The sequence below is a fragment of the Vidua chalybeata genome, chromosome 14 (assembly GCF_026979565.1).
Source record: "Vidua chalybeata isolate OUT-0048 chromosome 14, bVidCha1 merged haplotype, whole genome shotgun sequence".
NCBI lineage: Eukaryota > Metazoa > Chordata > Aves > Passeriformes > Viduidae > Vidua > Vidua chalybeata.
Window position 1 is genome coordinate 12,332,185 of NC_071543.1, and position 24,411 is coordinate 12,356,595.

A 24,411-nucleotide genomic window follows, 5' to 3' on the forward strand; every position below is an offset into this window, starting at 1 on the left:
TGCTTAGGGCAACATTAATTTTATTTTATAGCTGCATTATATGTGAAGATGTCAGTTATTGAATACTTCATTATGACAGCCCATAATTTTGTAGTAACAGTCCCTTTTCCTTCTCTCAGGCTGACATTTGGTCACTGGGCATCACTGCAATTGAACTGGCCAAGGGGGAGCCTCCCAACTCGGATATGCATCCAATGAGAGTTCTGTTCCTCATTCCGAAAAACAATCCTCCCACTTTATTAGGAGACTTCAGTAAACCTTTTAAAGAATTCATTGATGCATGTCTGAATAAGGACCCAACATTTGTGAGTAGATAAATGCGTGTATGTGTGTGTAGATGTTTCAGTTTTGTTTTCTGCTCTCCTATGCTTGTGAAGTATTTTGCTGGCATTGTGCATCTTCAGTGACTGAAATAATTTCAGGGACTATACTTTGCACTGTGAATTTTAGTGGTATTTTTTAATATCTCTGTCTCTATCCCAGTTTATTTTGTTTAAAATACTCAAAAGGAGGAGAGAGAATGCTGAAAGAAATTACAGTGGCAGAGGCAGATTCCTAAAATGCAATCTAAACTAGGATAATGTCAGAAGAGAAGCTTTAACAGAGGAGAGAATCATCTGAAATCCTTTTCTTCAGTACAACTTTTGCTGTCTGAATTCAGCTTACAAGGAAATGTTGCACTGGAGAGTTTTCATTAGTCATTTCCATAGTTCCATTTCCTGGGTGTGACCTTCTAACATAGAAGGATAAGCTGTATAGTCTATGGGTGACTTGATCATATTTTTAGCATGCTCATAAATGTGGATTACTGGCTTTTCTGACTTCCTGTTTCGCTAATTTCCTGATGTTATACAAGTTAGCTCTAGAAGTCTGTTGTGTACTAAGTCTCCCCTATTAGCATTTAAAATCATGAAATGTTAGCATAACATTAAATATTTAATGTGTTTCTTACAGCGCCCCACTGCAAAAGAACTTCTGAAGCACAAATTCATTATGAAAAATGCCAAGAAGACTTCCTATCTGACAGAACTGATTGATAGGTTTAAGAGATGGAAAGCAGAGGGACATAGTAGTGATGAAAGTGATTCCGATGGTTCAGATTCGTAAGTTTATTTTATCGTCTTTTCTGGGTGTGTTCTTTTTGTTTTGATGTTCTTAAAGTGGGTTTGCTGCAGGTTTTCTGTGTAATAACACCGTTTCTGTACACCTCTCTCTGGTCCTTTTTTTTTGTCAAGAAAATCCCCTGTATGGCCCTAAAGATTAACACATAAGTCAATCCGTGTGCTTGTTGCCTCTTTAAATTTTCTTTCTTTAAACTCAATTTCAGTTCTGTTTAAGTGCTATCTATTTCCTAGTCTGAGGCTAGTGGTTGTACCAAAACCACTGAATCACAATTAGAGATATTGCAGAGCACAGTTGAGGTGCATGAAGAAGTTTGCATAGTGCCTGTGGAACAACATGTTTTCTGTAAGTGTCTTGTTTTTCTGGCTATCAGATAACTCTTAAATGGGATGCCATGGGAGAAAGTAAGCCTTATAGGTAGATAACATCTTCTGTTTGCTTTTGATCACATTTCAATTTATTCAGCCTCTTTTAAAGTTCAGTTAATGTTTCAATATATGTTTTTCTTCTTATTTTAAGGAATACAGAACTAATCCTGATAGACTTGTTATGTGTTTGGGCTAGCTGTGCTTGCTTGGTGTTCTGTTGTGGCTAGTATTAGGTACATTGTGTCCTTTTTGTTTCAGGGAGTCCAGCAACAAAGAGAATAATTCTCACCCTGAGTGGAGCTTCACTACAGTTCGGAAGAAGCCGGACGCAAAGAAGCTCCAGAACGGGACGGTACGTACAGACACAGGAGTTCTTCTTTCTAACTGCTGCTTCTGAAGCCAGTTTAAGGAAGATAGTGATAAAGCTTTGTAACTTCACTTTTCATAAGAACTGACTGGTTTTTTTTTGCAGTTCAAGAGATGTTAGTGATATTTCCTATGCCACGTCAGCCTCAAATGCAAAATGTACTGCAGATGTACTGTAGATCACTATCCATTCGTAGAGATGGGAATTTTAAACTCTCTTACTAAGGAGGAAAAACTGAACTGTTTTTCTGATGCTGAATGACATTGTTTGAGATGTGTCATCAGGCATCTGTTTCAATATCCCATAACATTCGTTGATGTACTGTGTCTTTGTGGGTTTTGTAATGCATTTTAAACACTTTGTTAAATTTAACTCAACTTCCAAAATCACATGGGCTGTGCTAAGAGGCAGTGTGTATGTTGTATATATGCTGATGTATGTTGTAATATGCTGATGTAATCCATATTTGTTAACTTCTAGGATCAGGATCTTGTTAAAACCCTGAGTTGTTTAACTATGATAATCACCCCTGTGTTTGCTGAGGTAAGTGTTGGCTTAAAAATCTTTGAAAGTATTAGCCAAGTGTCTAATAACTTTTCTGAATTTTAACTTCTTTGATTTGCTCCTCAGCTCAAGCAGCAGGACACAAATAATGCTAACAGAAAGAAAGCAATTGAGGAACTTGAGAAAAGCATCAATGTGGCAGAAGCAACATGTCCAGGGATCACAGATAAGATGGTGAAGAAACTTATGGAGAAATTTCAGAAGTAAGTAGTTTAGTGATAAGAGAGAGATCTGCTATGTGCAGTGCTTTAGCTTTGTAGTTACAGGTAACACTTCTGTCTGAGACCAAAACTAATACTAACAATTACTGTATCTGGTCTTGAAGTGCTGCAGCTTTACTGTAGTTGCTGTATCTTGATTCTTTAATTTAGCCTGCAGGTTTGTCTTAAGTATATTTGCAGGCAATAGAGAGGAGACAGAGACTCTTTTTCTTACTTCTTTTAGGAATGTTTTCTTCAGAATATCACTTCTGGTGGGTTTTGTACTGTGAACCATTGAGATGAAGGCATGTACTAGTTTAGTGATGCAGAAATATTTATGTGCTGTTTGCCTATCTGAAGCAATATAATTAAGAAAAATTTTAACTTGCATTTTTTGTCTTCAGATTTTCTGTTAATGACTCATCCTAAGAAACTTCACACAATTGACTGCTGTTTCGTATGGACCCAGTGAAACCCACCAAAACTACTTCAAGCTTGGCAGTGCTTAGCTCATGAGCTCCTTGTGCCTTTTGGATCTTTGCAACATATTGATGGTGATTGAGGATTTGAAAGAACCTACTCAACTATTTTGTGGCAGTGCACATGGTTTTATATTTTCAGGAAATTATTTTGTAAAGGACAACTTTTAATATTGTAGTTTCACCTGTTTAATCTGATAAATGTTGAGGTGCAGTTTTGCTTTTAGAAATAACCATTACTTTAGTTAATAGAATGTGCAAGTACAGTATGTTTTGATGCTATTTTGTTCCTGTACATGGAGTTGTACAGGTCTTTTATATTCATGAGTTAAACTTTTGTAAATCACTAATGAGCTTCAAAGAAAAATAGCTTTTTCACAAGCATATTCAAGACATGTAATGTAGTGGCAAGGGTATTGCTGTAGCACCTGCTTCAACCAGCATATAGTTATCGTGCCCTGAAAAACAAACCTGCAACAGTATCTATTTTAATTCTAAATTGGTACAGTATTTTAGGCAGCTCTATGATTAAATATATTTGAGAGCAATATGGCAATAGTTTGCAGGTGATATGTAGCAACAGGTCTATCCTGATGTACAGTCTGTGTATTACCTTTTAGAACAGGTTTTGAAGTAGTAACTCAATCTTATATCATCATGGTAGGAAAATTTAGAGCAATACAGTTGAGGGGGTGGGGCTTTCGGCAATAATGGACAAAACCTGAAGTCCAGTTTAACTTAATTTAATTTTTTTTCCTCTGAGTATACATGCCTGGGTGGAAGGGAGCCAGAGAAGCCGAGCGTCGCATGTTACATACCTCACACGCAGGTATCGGTGTAACACCAGCGTTCTGTGTGGTGGTGTTGTTTCTCCTGTAAGATATTTATACACATTTTTGTTCTGAAATACATTAAATACAGTACATCAGCATAATTTGTTTATAATTTTCTGAAAGTGTATTTTAAATATGTATTTACCAGTTAATATGCAAATAACTGAGTTATAGATATTCTTTCACAAAAAGGTAGTACTGTGCAGTACGGAGTGATTTTTTTTCATAAAAAGTAGGTAAGACTATAAAGTTGCTTTCAGTTATATATTTATGGTACTGCTAGATGGGTAATCTCTTCTGTTGTTTTGTTTTGATTTGGTTTTTTCCCTTTTTCAACCCAGTATGTATATTATGCTGAAGTTTTGAACTGGGATTGTTTTTCAGTACTTAGCTGTGGAACTGTTGGTGTAAATTTATTTTTGATAAAGGCTGGGTGTGTTTATTTTATGGTTCAGACCTGCACATTTTGTTTTTGCACAAAAGTCATTTTAAAGAATCTGAAATATATCTGCCAAATATTGAAAAAGTAATGGTGTGCAAGTAAATACTGCATTTTTCGTCAAATGTTGCCATTACATCGTTTTTATATAAAGGACACTTGTGAGAGATGGTGGTTAGATATGCCAAGGACAATTATTTTCAATGGTGCCTACACTGTAAAAAAAAAATTACTTTTAACTCCTTGTTTTAATTTTAAAAAAAATGTTTCTGTTTAAAACTTTCATCTGCTATATAACTGAAATTCAATTAGAATTTATATCTGAGAAAAAGTCTGGAAATAGTTTTTGAAAACAATAATGTTATGGATTAAATAAATATTTTTATAAATGTAAAAGCAGAAAAAGTTGTAAATACAGTTGATCTGAAGCTTTACAAAATAACTGCATCACAGAAACAAATTGTAGTGCTCCTCTAGCTTCTGTAGTTGTTAGTCTTGTAAATCTGTTTATAGATGAAGCTTATTTCAATGTTTTGGGGGGTTTAAAATGGTTTAAAAATAAATATTTAAGTTCTGTAAACTTTCATGAGCTTGTTCTGTTGTGCATCACTTTATCCTGGATAAAATGCTGTGCAGAGGTGTGGACATGTCTGGCACAGACTCACGTTGTGAGAAAGGTGTTCCCTGCATGGGTGCTTTGCAAAGCTCTGGGTGCCCCACAGTGTCCTTGGCCAGAGGACACCTCCCAGCTGCTGTGCCCCAGGGAATGGATGGAGCAGTCCCGGGGTTCAGTTTGGTTCCTTTCCTAGAGAGGAGACTCTGGGATGTGTGAGCTCAGACATGGCTGGCAGTGCAGTCTGTCACAGCCCTGTCACAGCCCTGTCACAGCTCTGCCTGCCTTTGGCCTCAGCATGGGGCAGTGAAGGGTCACAAAGGCCCGTGCCACAGCTCCCTCGATTTTCACCTCAGCAGCCTCAGCACAAATCTCATTTTAAGGAGCTCCATTTACATTTTTCAGAATTAAAACCATGTTTTTACTTGCATGTCACTTCCCTTAAGGTGTTCTTTTTCTGTGGGAGTCTGAGGGAAGTGGTGATGGGAATTCCTCCTGAGTTTTGTGACTGGTGGCTCTACCCTGTTGACGCAGGATCTTTAATCTGTGCAACTCTATGAACAATTCTGGGTAGGTGGGGTTAGCAAATGACGTGGGAAATTGGAACCTGACATATTTGAGATACAGCTGTAGTAAGTTGCTGGACTATGGTGCCTCTTCTTTTCCTGTGGAATGGGTGGGATGTATACCTACCTCATGGGACAGCATGGGAAAAACTCCCCCACATATGTACAAATCAGACTCATTCTCTTGTATTACAGTTCATTCAAGAAGGTTTTTTTATTGTGCTGCATATGTCTGAAGTCTCTGTGCATAGTAAGACTATAATCAGCTCCTAAGAAGGGACATCTGTATTGCTGATTCCAGAGATGAGCTGTCTTTTTTCCCACATTTTAGTTATTGATGAACTGTGTAACTTAATCAGCAGTATTCTGTTGCTGGTAGATAGCTAGTGGAAAGCTAGATCAAAATATTCATGTAGGAACTATCTTCCTGGTCTTTTGGTTTGCCAGGCTTCCTGCTGTAGGTTGAGAAGAATAGTTGCTGAAGAAATCCTACCAAAGTAGTCTGAATTGCAGAATAGAGAAATGTATTTGTTCTTGGGTAGATGAGTCCTTTACCAGTGTAACCATTCCTTAAGCCCTTGGTCTCTGACCCCTCTATTCATGTCTGTGCAGTCAGTGTAGTGGCATCACACCTGCTCTTGCCTTGCAATTTCGACAGCTGAATAGGAGAGAGTGTGTAGGTTTGAATGTGTTTGCACAAAGTTTAGTGATCGTTAAAAGTCTGATTTTTATCACACTGTTTTATGACTTAACACTGGAATAAAATTATTTTCCTCTTGGCAAAGTTTTAGTGATGTCTATGTTGGCTTATTTCACAGCTTTATCTATTTTGTCTAAACCTTTATCTGTTTTATATAAACCAGTTACTTCTATCTGAATGCACTGAGTAGCCTAATGTTTTCCCACTGTGATGCTGCAGTGCCTTCCCCCTTTCAGTAATCCTTTGTGTAAGGACTATAACAGTTTACATTTTCCAGGTTCTGCTGTTTGTCTTTCACCACCAGCAAACCAAATCTTTCCACGTCCTCTCTCCATCCTTGTTTTCTTCCCTAGGGAAACAAAATCACTTAAATAGATGTCCTTATCTCAGGGGTGATTAGGGCTGAGCAGGGAGTGAGGGGAAGGACTTAGGCAAGGGTTGTCTCAGTTGTTCCTTGGCAAGTGAGCCACTGCTTACTGGGGTTGTTCTTTAATTTTAGTCAGTCCCACGAAAGTGGTTTACGCAATGAATTTAGCTCAGAGATGTCCATTGGTGTCACTTACTGACGGGCTGCTTTGTTCCTCTGCTATTGTTGGTCACGTGTAGGATGTGCTGAGGCACAGTGCCCACACTGTGCCCCAGTGCTCCCTAGTCCACGGAAAAATCCAAAAATAGTTCCCGAGTCCTTGTTTCTCCCTCTCAATGCTGTTTTCCCAGCATAGTCTTGAAGACCAGACCTGGCAGTTCCTGAAGGTTTGGGCAGGGTGTTTGTACAATCTCTCGTGGTGGGACTGTGTCTGCTCTGGGACATGCTCAAGGTTGTGTGTCCACGTGCTTGAGGAGCTGACAGTGATTGTGGAAGTATCCCAGGGCTGTGTGTGCAGCCTGTGTTTGAAACGCTGCTGCTCTTTTTAACCCTCTACCAAACTGTGCCCACAGACTGCCATTCTTAAATGTTGGACTGAGTGGCGATTCCTCCTCTTTCCAAGGTGCAGAGCTTTGGGAATGGGGAAGAAAGAACCCTCTAGCCAAAAAGATTATCCCTTTTTTCAGTAGAACGTGCCGGAGCAGCGTGAGGGATCACTGCAGCTCACAGCTTCAGCCCAGGGTGACTAGGAGCAGAAGCAAACCTTACAATGTACTCACTTGTTGGGATAATGCATTTCTTTAGGCAACCAACCAAGAATGTGGCTGTTTTCAGCAGGGTTCAGGGATCTCCACAAGTCTCCTCAGTTGCTGGGACAGCAAAGGCATAGAGAGGAGGCCAGACAGCAGAGCAGGAGAGGGAAACAAGCTCCTGGGAGCACTGAGGGAAGCTCCTGAGCTGGGAAGCACAGGGCAAACTGTGCTGTGGCAGGGGGTCGTGCCTGCAGGACTGGGGGTGCAGATTTCACAGGGCAGAAGGAGGAACTCAAAACTCCAGTGTGAACAACTGTTTTTTATTGTCCACCTTCTAAAACAAAGGACAGCAACATGCAGAGTGAGCAGGACCCATAAGCCCAGGTCTTTTCTACAATTTAATATATTTTTTTTGTCCCAGTTTTTGTGTTTCTGAAATCCTTCTAGCCTGCTGCAGTGGTTTCTCCACCATGGATTTTCTGGGCTGTCTCCCTGCTTGCAGTCATGTCCTACAAAGACTTACAGGGTTGTTCTTAAAGAAAATTATCAAGATCCCCCCCTAAAATCTTATGGCGGTGTCATCATTCTCAAGATTTCCAAGTAGATTTCATGTAGGTTTAGGGTAATAGTAAGCTTTTAAATAAAAATACTTCCAAAAAGCTGCTTGTTCCTTTCTTACCTGCTCCTGGTATCTTTTTTCCCATGCTGCTTAACTGAGGACAGATCTGGGGAAGCAAAGCACCCCAAAGAACCCCCTTACACATCTCGCTCCCTCAGATTTAAGCAGAGCACTGAGGTACTGGGGCTGTCACGGTGCTGCCAGGAGCTGATGGCTGATGTGCCTAAGCAAAGCACAGTTAGTGTGAACCCACTTCCCAGTGCTCACCATGGGGGGCTTCTAAAAGCTTGACAAGCACTACTGAGATATTTCTGGAGAAGGATAATCCTCTAAACTGGCCAGGAAGAAGACAGCCACGCACAGAGCCTTGTCTTTGAGGGCCAGGTGCTCCCTGCAGCACTGGAGGGAGGTGAGGCAGGTGGAGGAGATGGGCTCTGTGCTGGGGTTTTGTCCTCTGCTCGAGGAGCAGCCTCCCATGAAGATCTTGCTCCTTTCCAAAAGGGCCTGAAACACCCTTTCCTCCAGTGTGCCACCCTGCAGCTGGGAAAAGCAGCAGCTGAAACTATTCTGTGAGAAGTCTCATTTTCTCCCTCCCCCTCAATGAAGACTCCAGCAGCTGAGCTCCAAGCATCAGCTTGGGCAGGTCACAGGGGCTTAGCAGGGCTTTAGGAGATCCCTGGCCCCTGGCTGAAGCAAGCGGGGAGGCAAACCAGCTTCCAAGTGTGGTACAGGGGTTGAATACTTCTGAACACACCCTGATGCCCATTAACACATCCTCTATAGCTAAGACCACTCACACAACACGATCCCATCAATGTTTCATAAGCTGTAAGCAGACCTGCAAATGAACAGTGTCACCATTCTTTGACCCTGGGTCAGCACCGGCCACCTCTGCTCCCTCTGGCTGGTGTCAGGCACCTAGGTGAAATACTTGGAGGCCCCTCTGGAAATCCTCTCTTCAGCAGAGCTGGTGGCAAAGGACACCTCCTCATCCTCCTCATCCAGCTGGAGGCTGCCCGAGGAGAGCCGCACGCGGGCCATGGGTGAGCGCAGCACGCGGCCGTACAGGGAGCAGTAGTCAGCGGCCAGCAGGTCCGAGTCGGAGTCGCTGGACTCGGTGCTGCTGCCCAGGTAGCGCTCGGTGGAGCGCCGCGGCCCCGGAGCCAGCCCGTGCTGGGCTGGGACGTGCCAAAAAACGCCCCCTTTGCGGCTGCTCAGGGCAGGGCACGGCCCCAGGGGCCTGAACTCAGAGCCGTAGGGGAAGCGGATGGTTTTCATGTCCGACTGGCTCCAGGACCGCTTGGGAGGCTGCTCCTGAAAGCCGTAATCGAAGGCGCGAGCCAGTGACCTGTTCTCCCCCACCGTGCTCGTGCCCATGGCCGTGCCTGCAGCCTCCCCGTGGAACTGCCCAGCCTGGGTCCCGCTCGGGCTCTGCCGGGGGGGTTTTGCTGCCACAGGGCCGCTTGCACCAGCTGGCCCTGCTGTGTCCTCGCCAGGGGCCAGTGCAGGGCATGGGGACTGCAGCGCCCTGTCCAGATAGAAGAGCACAGGGGGGGCCGGGGCCACCACGGGCAGGGGACAGGGCACATCCGTGTACACCAGCTGCCGGGCGCTCACTTCCCGCATGTTGCCCACAGAGGTGCTTTTACTGTTCCCAGCGAACTGGTGGGGCCGAAAGGATGTCAAGGGATTCCTGGCTCCGAAGAGGTCGATGGGCTCCCACGCTCTCTCCATCTCCAGCTCGGCGTAGAGCAGGGGGAAGGCCGACGAGCTTTTGGAGTGGGGCAGGAAGGTGGGGGATACTTCGGGCTTGGAGCGCTCCAGCTCAGCGGCAAACGTCACCTCCATGGTGGAGCTGCGGCGCCGGCTGTCCAGGGTGGGCTCGGAGCCGTGCACTCCGTTGGCGTGGTAGGAGCCCCGGCTGCCGTAGGCCAGGCGCAGCTCCTCCACCTGGGCAGGGCACAGAGGGGGTGGGTGCCAGGTGGGTGCCCAGGGCAGGGTGGGAAGGGAGCACCCAGAGCTGAGGGTCAGGCTTGGCCTCCAGCCGAGCTCCTGCAGCTGGGGCAGCAATGCCAAGACCCTGGCACAGAACTGTTGCTGATGCCATGGGGACTTACCTGCTTTGATACATCCGTCAGGAGGTCCGGGGAGGAGCGGCACTGCCTCTCATCGTAGCGGGATGTGTAGTGTTTCCTTCAGGACAAGAGCATGTATGTATGGGTGTCGGGCCAGGAGGGTCCAGTCCCCTCAGGCACCACCCCCCCTACATGCCCCCGGTACCTCTCGAAGGGCAGGCTCTTCATCTTAGCCTTCCTCCCGTGCTCCAGCAGCTGCCGCTGCGTCCTCCCACTGCAGCATGGAGAGAGAAATGTGAGCAGCACCATCAGCCCCAGCCCTGGACAGGCCTTGTGCCCCATGGGAGGGGATGCAGCAGGACTGAGCAGGGGTCTCTCCAGGAGAAGTCGCTGTTATCACCCCCTCGGATTCAGACAGGGCTGACATAAAAGGGAGGCTCGGAGCCATCCCCAGACCCTTCCCAGCCCCAGCAGTTTGGGTTTCCCCATGGAATTTACCTGTAGCGGAAGCTGGAACCTTTGCTGCACAGAAGGGCTTTGGGCTTTGACTTGGGCTCTTCAGAGAGCCTGAAGAAGGCGTGGTACTCCACACACGTCTTCCAAAAGGCCTTGCAGGTGTCCCGGCTCACCATAGTGAACTCCAGCGTGTCCTTGCACAGTGCCTGTGTGCCAGAGACAGGACAGCCGGGGTCAGGAGCACGGGACAAGCTCTGCCATTTGCCCTCCTGAACCCCAAGGGTCATATGGGCTGTCAGTGGCTCCAGGCAGTGCTCTGTCACCTCGCTGGGGACACAGGAGTAGCACATGTTGCCCTCAAGAAGGAGCACCATCATGAGCAGCAGGAATGGATTTCCTCAAAACTGGGGAGTTTGTGTGGCTGACCTTCCATCCACAGCTGTCTGCTCCCGAGCCCAGCAGCTGCCTGTGGTGTGGTACTTACAGAGATGTTTGCATGGAGCTTGATGAGAAAATGCTTCCTCTTGAAACTCAGTTTGCGAATTTTGGACCAGTTGAAGGTGTTGATCTTTGTATTACCCTGCAAGGACAAACACAGCAATAACAGCTGGATGGGGCAACCTGTAAAAACAGAAATGCAGTGGGCCAAGGCCTGAGTTCACAGGACGCTGCATCAGACTCCAATGCAGCTTTTGGAACTGCTGAGGCCTGGGGAAAGGGTGCTGGGGTTTGGTGTTTTGATCTGCATCAGCTGGTTCTACAAGTAGAAATTGAAGTTCAGGGCTTAACTCTGCCTGCTGAAGCTCTTTGCAAAAGTCCAGGATTCCCAGACAAGATCCTCAGAGAGGTTAAGGCAGGGAGTCCTATCTGTGCCAGCTCAAATATCATGTGAGTAAAGGCAGAATCAGTGCCCCAAAGAAATAATATTCTCCCCTCCTTTGCTGGGAAGTGTAGCACTGCTCAGCTCACCCCCCACACCTTTAGACCTGGTTTAAGCAGGCTGGAAGCACACATTATTCTGTTATCATTTTGCACGAGGTTAGATGCAGCCACACGGCAGAACCAGGAAAAATCGTGTTACTCCACTCTGTGGCACCAGGACCCTCTCAGCTTCCTGGGAGAGCCCAGATTTTAATGGGCTCACAGATGCTCTAATCATGCGTGAGGAGTGTTTATGGCTCTGAATAAATAACCAGGTCTGGCAGCACTAATTACCAACAGCAGACCCACAGCTAGGTTTTATGTTTGGGTTTGTTGGGTTTTTTTTTTTGCTGTGACAAGATGTTCCCAGGTTGAAATCAGCTGGTGTGGGAGCGGAGCGCTGCCTCATGCCGGCTGAGAGGAAGTCTGTATTTACTGCGCAGCTCGGCCGTGATTACAGCGTTATGTAATTGCACAGACGTGGGGGGCTATTTTCGCTGGAAGATTACACGGTGAACACATGTGACAGAGCCGTGGAACCTGTGCTGCTCACAGGGCCACCACGCTCGTGGGACAAAGGCCAGCAGAGCTGGGGCACGCTCAGTGGCACACAGGGGCGGTGGGGCTGAATCCCACAGCATCCCCTTCACGCCCACGGCCTGTGGAACACATGCCCTCGTGTAGGGTTTGGGGCGCTCGAAGGGGAGAAGGGTCACCTCCAGCTGGAGAGGCCATCCCCGAGCCCCGGGCTCACCCGCAGCACCAGCACCCCCATGTGTGTCACGGCCAGGTTGATCTGTGTCCCCTCGCCGTCGCTGGCGGGGTGCGGGCGGATCCCGTACATCTCCAGCTTCCTGGCCACGTCCAGCAGCTGAACGTCCGACTCGGCCGGCGTCTTCCCTCTGGAGAGACAAGCGCACGGGAAGCGACAGGAGTGAGAGGGGAGGTGCTGAAATGGGCTGGAAAAAAGCCATTTTGTAGGTGCACAGGCTGGCATCACACCCACCCCACTGCCAGCCCTGCCTGCTGACGGGAACATCGTGACAGCAGAGGTCCATCGGGGGGGTTGTGGGTGGCCGTGGCGTGGAGCAGCCCCTACCTGTGTCTCCGGTGGTAGTGCATGATCTTGTTGTCCAGGTACTCCTGGTTGGGCAGGTACCTGTGCGTGGCCAGGTGCTGCTGGTCTGTCTCCTCGTGGAAGTCGCCCAGCTCGGCTTTGGGGACACGGGAGAGCACGGATTAGGCTGAGAGGGGTCGGTGCAGAGGGCAGCCCTGGCTGCTCAGCCACAGCCCGTCCCGCAGTGCCCTGCGGGCTCTCGCTTGCCCTTACACTGCAGCAGGTGGGAGACGAGCAGCGCCGCGCTCTTGTCGCTGCAGGGCAGCCGCCCCTGTGCCAGGTCCTTCTTGATCTGGAGGGTGAAGAGGTACCTGTGGAGGGGGACAGGAGCATGCCCTGGGGGGAACTGGGTGCTGGGCTGAGCCGTCAGGGCCGTGCCTGTTCCCATATCTCAGCCCATGGGATGCACATCTGCAGGGTCACAGGATGAGCATGCAGCCCCTGCAGAAGGCTGCAGCTGGGCACTGTATGACCTGTACATCCCTGTCATTGAAATGCTCATTAGTAGATTTCAAAATTAACATTCCTTTCTGGTTTGGAGGGCATTTGCCTCCCTTGGGGCTCTGCAGAAGCACTGTCTTGGTATTATTCTTAGTTTGCAATGCTTTCTCTAAAATTGTAAAAGCTAACAATGTCATTTTTAAAAATAAAACTAAAGTTGTTCTCTTAGAACGCTGCTTGAGGCAGGAGCTAGACTGAGCAGTCAGACTCTGTGCCCAACTGCTAAAGTGTTTGGCAGTAAACAAATTGCAGCCTCATAAGACAGCTGATCCTTCAAGTGCATTGTGTTTAAAAACAGAGGATCAAGAAAAGATATTATCTCGTTTTGTTCTGTAAAGCATAATACTTAGGATAACCACTGCACACAGACAGGCTGGGGTGGATGAAGATAAAGAATTAACACGCTGCAAAAACACAGCACTGTGTGGTTAAGAAAGTAATAAAACAAGCACTGTACCTGGTCAGTTCTTCTCTCAGGTGGCCGGGGTCCACTGGGAAAAATTTCACCATAAATTTGAAAAGAACCTCCTTAGGATCTTAAAACACAACATCTTCATAAGTTTTCTTTTACATGTCTATTGAGAACATTTACAACTCTCTTCACACATGCTGCCTCCTCACAGAGTAAATTATCTGGACCCTTACAAATCAGGGACTACAACCTGCCCCCCCAAAACCAGCCTACCCAGGCTCCCAGTATTACCAAGGGATGCAAATAGAGATTTGGGTATCTAAAGAATACTAAAGAGAAAAATGTCCCAGCAATTCTTTAAATTGCAAAAATCCCTGTTGCAGGGGGTTTCCATGAAATGGTGCCAGGGAGCGTGGCCAGAGCCTTGGTGTAATTGCCATCACTGGGGCTGTGTGTTAAACTCAGCCCTCCAAGCACTTGGGATGCAACAGCTCCATAGGAGGCTGCTTGGGCAAAGGTTTTTTTTTTGTGGGATGAGTGAGAACAAGCAGCCAAGCCCAAGGCAAAATGTGTGGAGGGAGGGAAGCAATTAGGTAAGCACCGACTGTCACAGAACACCCTGGGATGGCTCAGAGGGACAGGCCAGAAGGCACTTGGTAAAGGAAATAGGTGCCTGCAACAATTCCATTTGTGGTGCATCCAGAAAGGGAAGGCTCCTTATCAGGCTTTCCCCTTTCAGGGAAATTCATGCAAACACTGTTCTGCAGCCTCCCCATGGCAAAGACTGGGGTCATGGCCCCAGGCTCTCAGTCACCTCCCAGCCATCGTGTACTGGGGGAAAATATTATGGGGATGGAAAGAGGCCTGTGCTGCAAGCAGCACTGTGTTAACACCGGTCATGGCCATGGCAGAGGAGGCTGGGCCTGAATTCAGGTCAGGCTCTGCAGCATCTCCATGGGGCTGGGGAGGAGTTGCAGGGCCTGCAGGGCAGAGGGGGGACCCTGCCTCACGCAGGTGCCCGGGCCACTCTGAGCTGCAAAGGGAAAAGGAGGGCACGCAGGAGCAGTGCCTGTCACACTGCCAGCACGGCCACACAGGCACTCAGCCACCCCTGCTCCTCTGCCAAGCTGTCAGATTATCAACAGCTCCGGCCTAAAATGGTGCAGCTACCAGATTGCAAAGGCAGTGGTATTTCCGTGGGATTTTGTGTGGACTGAGGTGTCCTTGCAAACAATCCTGCCCAGCCTCACCCTCTAAAATGAGCCTGGTTAAGTGCTGGAAGCCAGAGATCCTGTCCCCCAGAACAGCAGAATGTGTCTATGCTAGACTGTCACTGGTAATGATTTATAAGAATTCTATTCTTGAAATACTTACTTTTGACTTGCTTTATTATGGGTTTTAGTGGTTCCAACCAGACCTGAAATAAGGCAAAGAAGCAAAGAAGAGCTGGGTAAATAAACAGCATGAGAGATGGGGAATAAAAGCAGCAACAGCATGGTAGAATGCAGCATGAAAATGTTGGCCAGCTTGGCTGCTGTGACAAGTGTCCTGCTGGGCAGTGCCACACGGATGGCTGTGGATAGACCACCAGCTGTAGATATCACTGGGGCTTGTGGCTCCCCTCCTAACTCCCATTTTCATGGTTTTTCTGCCATCATAGCAAAACTTCCCATTTAATTTTCTGTTTGGAGTTTCAAGGAGGTGCTAACAATCCCCAGCCATGCAGGTGATGGCAGCTCCAGGGGCCTGCACTGCCGGCTGCACTCACCTGGTTCCCAGCCTGGCTGTGAAACTCCAGCCCAAAATACTCCTTCTCCACAAGGTTGAGGTGACTGCAGGTGAGGTTGAAGAGCCCTTTCCCACAGGATTTTTGCTGGCAAACAAACACAGCGCAGAGGCAGCAGGTTAGGCAATGCTGACAGCAGCCGTGATGAGATTTCAGAGAGATGGGGAGAAGTTTCAGCTCCCTCCTTCACCCCTTTCCTGACCATGTGTGGCAGCAGCTCTCTGGCCACAGAGAGCAGCACAAAACTTTCCCAGGCACTGTCCTGGGGAAGGCTGTGAGAAGATCAGAGAAAAGAATGATAAACAATTCTTATCTTCACTTGCTGCACCTGTTGTTGTGAACATGTGGAATGTGCTGTGAGATTTGTTTACCAAAGGGTGGTTTCTCAGTTGGCCAATGGTGATGGTGTTGGGATTCAAGGACCAGTTGGCTCTACCTGTATCATGACTGTCTGTAAGGGCGATGAGTTTCTTAATAAGTATAGAATATTAAAGAGATTGATCAGCCTTCTGAGAGTCATGGAGTCAATGCTAATTATTACCCGGCTGAGGGCCTGCAGCAACAACCATGCAGCAGCAGAATCTTACTCAATAAATGCTGTTGGCTTCAGCATGTACAAGAGGACAACTGCATGCTGTGCTCCCTGCTGTTGGAAATCAGATTCCTTCCCATCATTTCTCTCCTTTATTAAGGAACATAAACCAGAAAGGAGAGCAAGAGGAAAATAAACCATGTTTTGATTCACTGTTTGCAACTATCACTGTCTGGGCAGTTCTGTCCCTGGCAAACCAGCGAGTGATCCCCAGGACGAGCACCTGCCTGAACCAGGGACAGCCATGGCAAATGTGTTAATTAAGAGCCAACGGGAGCAGACCTCAAACCTGTGCAGTGAGTTCCTGTGTCCCAACAGTCGGGGATGAGCTGCTATTATGGTTAATGGTAATTAACAGCAACAGGACCAGAGATCCTGTGCCGTGGGCTCTGAGTCATCCGTGGGCTTTAGCAATATGAATTAAGTGGTGCTACATGCTGATAAGGGAGGCCAGGCTGTAGTTATTCCCAGTAAACAGAAACACTTGGAGGGTGTTTTCTTGACTTGTTGCCATGCTGTATGACCTGGCTGGAGAACAAACCAGGGGGCCCCTGACTCTGGAAAATGCTCCAGAAAGCACCAGAAATTAAAATGGCAGTGACCCACCCCAACAAAACCCTGATACACCTTCATCAGCTTGTGAAAAGCAGACGAAAAAGAAGTAATGGTTATTGCAAAAGCAGGCTGGAGCAGAGAGGCCAGGTTAGACAGCTGCTAAATTATCACATGTTGGGTGATGGAGGGAAAGACAGGCTGCAGCTCCCTGTGGCAGTGGCTGTCCCCAGCAGGGATGGGAGGGACCTGGCTGCTGGTGGTGATGCACTCTAATAACCACCTTTCAGGGCTTCTCCTGGGATGAAATTGCTGGCTCTGTGCTGAAAGGCTGCAGAAAAGTGATAGCATAATAACAGCATTTGATCTGCAGCACTCCCAGTTCTCCTCAAAATTACTGGATCACAAGGGTAATTAAAAAAATTATAAATGTTTTTTCCCAAGCTAGAATTTTCTAGCATGAAAGGCCTTGGCCTTTGTCAGGCAGCCAGGAAAGACAAGCATTTCTTACTGGGTTATTACCTACCATATGTCTGCTGGGAGCGACCCACTCTGCTCCAGCACTGCCCAGGGCAGGCACCACGGGACAGGAGCAGCCCCAAACCCAGGAAAACCTGCTCACTGGGAGACACAGCCCTGCTGCTGCAGGGGATGCTTTAGAAGCAGAGCCCTTCTCTTGTAGAGTGTTGCTTGCAGGTGTCCTGGCCTGGATTTTGGGGTGCTGAAGCCAGTGCTTCCTCAGGCACGGGTACAGTTTTGCTCAGCAGCATCAGCCCTGCACTGCACCAAGTGAGAGAAGTGGGCTCTGTGCTGGAGGAGCACAGTGCAAGGCAGAAGCAAGACATGCGGGGCTGTTTGTCCCATGTCCCAGCCTACAGGTGCCTCTGGGAATGATGCAGGGCCAGGTGAGCACCCACAGGCAGAAACCCCAGAGTAGAAGGTGAAAAGGAGAGGCTGGACTTGCCCTTCACTCCTCGGTGAAAGCCTCTGGGACTGTGAGCAGAATCAGAAAGCCAGAGGCACTTCCAGAGGCACTTCCAGAGTCAGACAGCAACACGTGCAACACACGGGACACACACATGCCCATGTCCCCAGAGGAACTCTGGCAGCACCTGCAGCCCAATGGCAAAGCCCATTTCTGCAGCATTCCCACGGGACAGGCTGCTACACCCAGGTCCATGCTTTAGGGGTGAGCAACAGCTCATGGGATTTGGTGTGATCTTTTCCCACCACCTTGGGAGATGCCTGCCCTATCAGGTGTGCTGCAGCCAGCACAGGCTGTCATGCACCCAAAGCCACCAGCCTCCCTGTGCCCTCACTCCTCTGCCACCAGGCCCACACACCTCCTGGCAAGGAATTCCCGGCCTTACAAGGGACACATGACCACAGGAGACTCTGTCCTTCACTCAGCCTCTGCAGCGAGTTTTTCTGGGCTTTTTGGTTTGCCCAACAGCATCCCAGGCCCAGCCATGGGGTGTTCAGCAGGGAGGGCACAGTGGGGACATTCAGAGATGTGCCAAGCCTCTCCCTCCCCTGCCCTGAGGGCTCAGACCTGTTATCCCAGGAACCACCTCCAGTGCTCAGCTGAAGGAAATCCTGGGAACTCAGCGGTCCCAGCTGTCAGCAAGGATGCAGATGGAGGCAGGAGCCTTCCTGGGTCAGCATCCAGCACCAGGAGAGGAACTGGTTCTCATGCAAAGCAGCCAGGAAAGGAGACCTTGCTGCACATGCCAGCAGCTGTGACACCCACGTGAGGCAGGTAGATGTTTACACTGAGAGGGAGGTGCAGGGGGAGTCAGGCCCTCTGTGTTTTCTTTCTTGTGTCCTTTTCCCTCCCGTTATACTGAAGTACTCCTCATTCAAAAGAGCTTTCCAAAGTCAGGAGGGGCTTAGGAAGAGTTGCTTAAAATATCTGCTCAAAACTTAGCCCAAAGCACTCCTTTTATACTGGAGAAGTCACTAATTCAGCTACTCATTTATTGTACCCACACAGCAGCAGCAAATGCACGAAATGCCTAAAAGGGGTTTCCAATACCATTCCATGCTAAAAAAGGGAATGACCAGGAGTTCCTCTAATGGAAGCTATTTGCTACAGTAACGTGTCGTGCAGAGCTATAGTGCTGCGTTTTGAGCAAATAAGAAAACAGAGACAGAAAAAAATGCAGCAACATTGTAGCAGAAGCATCTTCTGAATTGTGTTTCACTATAACCTGATCTAATCAATGGGGGGAGGAGGGGAAGGCATTTTAAAATGACTAGTCTCATTTTTAAGCTGACTCCTGGACTAGGATAGATTAATTAAACTAAATCAATTTCCATACTGTGTCAAGGGATGGAATTGCCTCTTTTGTGCAAATACTGTCACAAGGAAATGGAGCTGTGCATCTGAGAGAGCAGTTCTCAAGCTGTGCTGTAAACCACAGAAGAGGACAGTAAAAGAAAAGCAACAGAACTTGAAAAAATAACCACTTTATATTAAACACTCTGCTCCCACAGCAGATGCAGGTAAGTACTAGAACAAATCTACTTGAATTAGCTAATTCAATTAGCTAGTGTGATTATCAAACCCTAAACAACAGTAAATGTGCAATCACACTTGTAAAAAGATGCTTCTAACACCCAGTCAAGCCAAACCTACTTTCAGTTATCTATACACATATGCATAAACCTAACACCATAGATATTAATACTTAACATTTTAAACCTAGTTCAGAGCTAGCATTTGTTAAATGTGAATTATTAATCACAATGTATTGTGGGACACTGCCGTGCAGAAAATAAGATAGAGTCAGTTTTTTTCCTCAGCTATTCACAAAACCACACAGTTCTTTTTCAACTGAATGCCTGGGAGAAGATGTGTGCAGATGTTTCTCAACAGGAATAACTTGGACAAATATGCTATTTTTATTCTGTTCCCAGACTTTACTTCCTTGCTGAATGTTTACACTGGCAGCCAGACAAAGGAGAGAACTCAACACTTGTCAAGACCATCACTTAATTTAACTGATTTACTAAAGATCACATCAGGTAAGTAAAATCCATTCCTCCTTCTTCATAAATAATACCAATAACAGGAGAGCACAGGAGTGTGTTGATACCAAAAAACACTTGCCAATTAGTACTAGAAAGCCAATTAGTACTAGAAAGCTTCATTTTGAATTTGAGATTGGTTTTCTTTTTTAAAGCTGAAAACAAGAAGCTATCAGAGACCATGCAATCCTTCAGAGCAGCAATGATTTAATAATTAACACCAAAAAATCAATAAGAATATGATACCCACTTACATCAACTACAAAGATCTTCTGGGAATCATCCAGGAACTGGACTTTCAGGTGCAGCATCCTCGGGCACGCAGCTGGGTGTGCGGCAGGCACGGCAGTCCTAGCAGTGTGAGCCAGGAGCTGGGAAGGGAGCCCTGACTCCTCTTGCACACATAATTCCCTCTCAGCTGGATGGAGAAGGCTGCACTCTCAGATGTGGAGCAGAGGCTGGAGCAAACGAGCTGACTGTCTAAAAACTAATTAAAAAAAAAAAAAAAACCAACAAACCAATACCTCCCTTGGTTTAAATGTCACCACTGCAATAAAAGATGTTTTCTGCCTGTGAATTATGGATGTATTAATAGGGGGAAGATTGGCAGTAATGGGGCTGAGATAAATAGTCAGCTCTTACAGCTGGTGGTGAGCAATGCGAGGGCAAAGCGAGCCCACGCTTGGTACCACGGGGTCAGGGGAGAAGAGCTGAGCATCTCTCCTGCCAAAGTCACCCTGCAGTGAGTGTCACCCTTGCTCTGCTCTGGTTAAGGGAGAGCAGCTGGCTGGCAGCTGTGCTGGCTCCATGGGCAGATCATGTCCTGTCCACTGAGTGATGTGTGGATGGGCTGATGTACTTCACCAGAGATGGGAAAATGTTTCCAACTGGACTCAAAACCAGTTGTGAGTCCTTCCTGGAGAAGAAGGAGAACCTGCCCCTCATTCCTGCCTCACACCGTGGTTGAGTAGCTTAATGAAGTCTCACAAGCCTTTGAGACAACCTGGTTCCCAGCTCAACTCTGAGAACCCGTGTCCCCACTCATCAGCTCATCCTGGCAGTGCCAGAGCCAGCCCCCCACCCTCAGAGCCCCGGGCTCAGCCCAGGCTGCTGTGTGCAGCCTTGCTCAGTGTGCTGGGTGCCTGGGGATGCTTGTGCTGCTCCTCTGCCCCAGGTGCTGAGAGCCATGAGGAGCTCTCTGACCCCTCTGGTTCCTCTCACCCATCAGAGACCACCTCACTGAGCTTTTGGTGAAAGCAGCCTTTGGGCAGGAGCCCCCACTTTCAGAAATAAAGGCACTGAGCAGTGCCAGAGGCAGGCTCTGGACTGGCATAGGGGATCCTTATTGCTGCTGCTGGACAAAGTCACAACCACGCATGATCCTGGGGGACCCAGAGTGATAGAAACAAACAAAAAAAGCAGCAACAAAAAACCACAGCAAACAAAAAAAACCACATTTAGTACTGCAGAGATTTTGCTTGGTGCTCCCTTGCCTATTTTTATTGTAACTTCCACTGTAAGTCACTTCAGACCACTTGCCATGGCCTCTCTTACACTTCCCAAACATTCCTGAGCATGTCAAGACAGAGGCCATCAGGGCTACATAATACCTTGTCATCTCTGGTGCAGAGAGAAAGACCACAGAGATTTTTATCCACAGAAAAATGTATGTCTTCTGCTAACCAAGACAAAAAGGAGCCTGAAAATCAAAACCAACCTGCTTTTCCCCATGAAGCTGTTCCACAAAACATCTGAGTCCATTGTGCTCCGCTGCCAGGAGGGGATGGCTGTGCCTCCTGTGCCAGCACCACGTCAAGGACCAAATTTGCAGATCTGCATGTGGCCCTGGGGTCTGAGCTCTTTGTGTCACAGGACAAGGGCAGCATCACGTACCAACCATCCGGGGGGGCTGAGTGCACTTTCCCTCTGCAGCTTAGAATGTTTGTGCTGTCAAATACTGACAGGCACCAAGGAGAGGAGCAGCTCTCCTGTGAGTGGCTCTCCTGTCACGGGCACAGCTCTGCACTGGGAGCACGGCGGGGACACTGGGCTGGCAGGGGGGATGTATGGGGGTGCAATAGAGGAGCCCCCAAAGCCCAGAAGAAGCCAAGTGTCTCTGCTACAGGCTTTCCTGGCATGCCAGGGCACTGACCCTGCACTCCACAGATGCTGTTGGAAGCTGGGCACCAGCCAGTCGGGTTGTGGGCAGAAGAACATGGTTTATTTCACTATCTTGCTAAGAAGGAATAAGGCTGTTTTGGGTCAGACAGGACCTCTGGCCATCCTATAAAGCCATCCATGGACACAGCATGGAGCCAGCAGCAGCAAACAGGATCAAACTACATTAACAAGAGCTTTTTGGGATAGGATACTGAAGGACAGCAAGAAGAGATGTGGGACAAGCAAGGTTTGCTTGGGACATTTGCATTGGGGCTTGGAGATTGTTGCTGTGTGAGCAGATGAGGAACCTGATTTATCCCCACCTATCTCCTTCTTCTGGAGGTGACTTGGGGGCCAGCTGGAGCAGCACACAAGGGGAGCACCAGGAGTAATTCTGGCTCCTGGCCTGAGCCAGTGCCAAAGTCCAGCCTGGTATGTATGTCCTCCTTATCTGCAGGGGCAGGGAAAAACGTGAAAATGGCACAGGAAAGCACAGAACCCGTGAGGGGCAAGCACAGCCCTACTGGCAGGTGGGGAGGGGACCCCAGGCAGCAGCACCAGAGCACAGTGGGGCCTGAGCAGCAGCATGGTGAAGTGAGCCCTGTCAGCCAGCTCAGCCCTTGATTTTAAATACTCTGGACCTCACTACCACCATCCTGCATTGCACCAGTTCTCCCGGGAAGGACTTTCTTCCACCAAGTGCATCTGACAATGCATATTAGACTGGATGCATTGTCTCAGGGTCTTCTTCAGCCTCTCAAACACCCTGCAGCTTGCTGGGATGGACTGAGCAGAGCAAGAAACAAGAATTTTCCTTCCTCCCAAACCCTGTTGCCGCTTTTTCCAAGGAGAATGCTCACATTGACATTTGGGCGTTTCTCCTTTGTTCCCCGTTGGAGCGAGGGCAGAAACAGGGCAGAGAGCTGAGCACTGCAGCTACACCCTGCAGAGCCTCCTGGAAGGGTGAGCCACTGTCACCAGGCAGTGAGCCAGCCAGTTCAGAGCTGCTGTCCTGGTTTGGGGCTGGGGATGGGCAAGGAAATGCCCCAAACCTCCCCACTGCCTCCTGAGAGAGCAGCAGGCTGTGAGAGAACAAACTCTGGCAGAGAAGGGACATAACATGCTACCCCTGCAGCACTGTGCATTGCTGTCCCTTAGATTTTTGCCATGTTTATCTTCAAATTTGGTTTAGAGGAAAGGAAATGAAGATGTATAGATAAAATCATTGAATAGAGATCTGCCAGGGGATTTTAAACACCACAGTCCAAGAGGCAAGAACCCACACCCAGCTCGTTGCTGAGCAGACAGAAATGCACACTTGAAATGCCAGACGGACTCACCCAGGTGGACTTTGGTCAGCTGTGACCTTTCATACACTCACATTTCACCTCCCCTTCCTCAGCTGGAGCTGCAAGGACAACATCCACGTTCCCTCCTCACCCAGCCATAACTCCCCCAGCTGCAGGGCCAGGGAGAACCCAGCTCTTGGCTGCATTACTGAGAGCAGGCTCTGGCACAGCCAAAATCCTTCTGAACAGCTCCAGGCCCACAACAGGCTATCCCAGCTGGTTAAGGAATCCAAGGCATGGCACCAGCACTGTAAACAGGGACATTTCTTTCCAGAATAGGGTACCTACCACATTCCTGCTGCCCTACCAGGAGGAATGGCTTCACTCTCAGCTGGGGTCCCAGCTTATACACAGTTGCTTTAAAATTTTTATAAAATATACCCCCAAAAAGGATTTTCAAAAAAAAAAAAAAAAAAAAAAAAAAAATCCTGAAAATCCTGATTGATGCAGAGCAACTCCAGAATAGATCAGCTGTGTTCCCGAGCTAAAGAGAAAATGTAGAGTTTGCTAGAAACTGCAGAGAAGATCTGAGTTAGGTCCTAGGAAAGACCCTTAAATTGTGAGGCAGAAAGAACACTGGAGCAGGCTGGAAAAACCAGAGTTGATTTAGACACACCTGTAGGGGACAGTCCAGCGATCACTGGTTTACATTTTCTCCACATTATATCTTGAACATATCTCAACAGTTAGATCTGGCTTGCCATGTCCTGCCCTTCTAAAAACTTCTGCCTCAAAACTGTTCTATTTATTGAATATAATAAACAATGATACATTGACATTTTCAAATTTTGCTTACCATCAGCTAAATAATCTGACATCAGTGTGCTGAAACTCATTACTCATAAGTAACTGCTTGGAAAATGGAAATAATTGCATTTTTTATTTTGTGTTTAGGTGGGGTTCACCCATTACCTTCCAACTGCAGGATAAGAGTTCTCTGAACAGCATTTTGATATCAGAAGGTGACATTATGCAGCAGCATTTTTCCCCAGTCCCACACAAGGCAAAATAATCTCAAGGAATCACAGAATTAAAGCAAACCTTATTCTTGTGATTATATTTTTATTTCAGCTTCAGCAGCTAAGATAAGTGGCTCTTTTTACCTACCTGCAATAACAGAGTAGGAAATCCCAAATAACCTCCATTATGCACTAAAGACTCCAAGCACAACTGCAATTCCAGACACCTGAGACAAATTAACCTTAGGTGCAGAACATTCTTTGGAGTCCCGAAGCCCTGAAACATAAATTTATTTCCATTTCTGCGCTGTTTTCAACCTGTGCTGCACCGTGTTTGGCTCCCAGGGCGGGAGCACCGCCCCGCTCTGAGCCGGACCATCCCAGGAGAAGCCACTCGCTGCTTCCACGCTCCCTCTCGTGGTGCTGGTGGTGCCCCACAGCAAACACAGAGAGGACTCGGTGTGCAGGGATGAGCAGCAATCACACTTTCCAGCGTGTACCCATGGGCACTG

General features: G+C 47.6%; 2 protein-coding genes across 4 annotated transcripts in view; one reads left to right on the forward strand and one right to left on the reverse strand.

The window, feature by feature from the left end:
• STK26 (serine/threonine kinase 26) overlaps window positions 1-4,958 on the forward strand; it is a 30,132-nt gene extending 25,174 nt beyond the window's left edge. For all 3 annotated transcript variants that reach the window (XM_053955440.1, XM_053955441.1, XM_053955442.1), the window contains exons 6-11: window positions 120-305; window positions 955-1,103; window positions 1,749-1,842; window positions 2,338-2,400; window positions 2,488-2,624; window positions 3,026-4,958. In XM_053955440.1, the coding sequence (XP_053811415.1) occupies window positions 120-305; window positions 955-1,103; window positions 1,749-1,842; window positions 2,338-2,400; window positions 2,488-2,624; window positions 3,026-3,050 (654 nt within the window). In that variant the 3' untranslated portion in view covers window positions 3,051-4,958. The remainder of the gene's footprint in view (window positions 1-119; window positions 306-954; window positions 1,104-1,748; window positions 1,843-2,337; window positions 2,401-2,487; window positions 2,625-3,025) is intronic.
• Window positions 4,959-7,710: 2,752 nt separating this feature from the next.
• FRMD7 (FERM domain containing 7) lies at window positions 7,711-19,882 on the reverse strand. The gene is made up of 12 exons (XM_053955451.1): window positions 19,686-19,882; window positions 15,240-15,344; window positions 14,846-14,888; window positions 13,517-13,595; window positions 12,772-12,869; window positions 12,541-12,655; window positions 12,196-12,343; window positions 11,005-11,100; window positions 10,563-10,726; window positions 10,270-10,338; window positions 10,107-10,182; window positions 7,711-9,939 (listed from the first exon to the last, which is right to left on the reverse strand). Exons 1-12 carry the CDS (start codon window positions 19,740-19,742, stop codon window positions 8,908-8,910), a joined length of 2,082 nt encoding a protein of 693 aa, XP_053811426.1. The 5' UTR covers window positions 19,743-19,882; the 3' UTR covers window positions 7,711-8,907.
• Window positions 19,883-24,411: the final 4,529 nt, after the last annotated feature.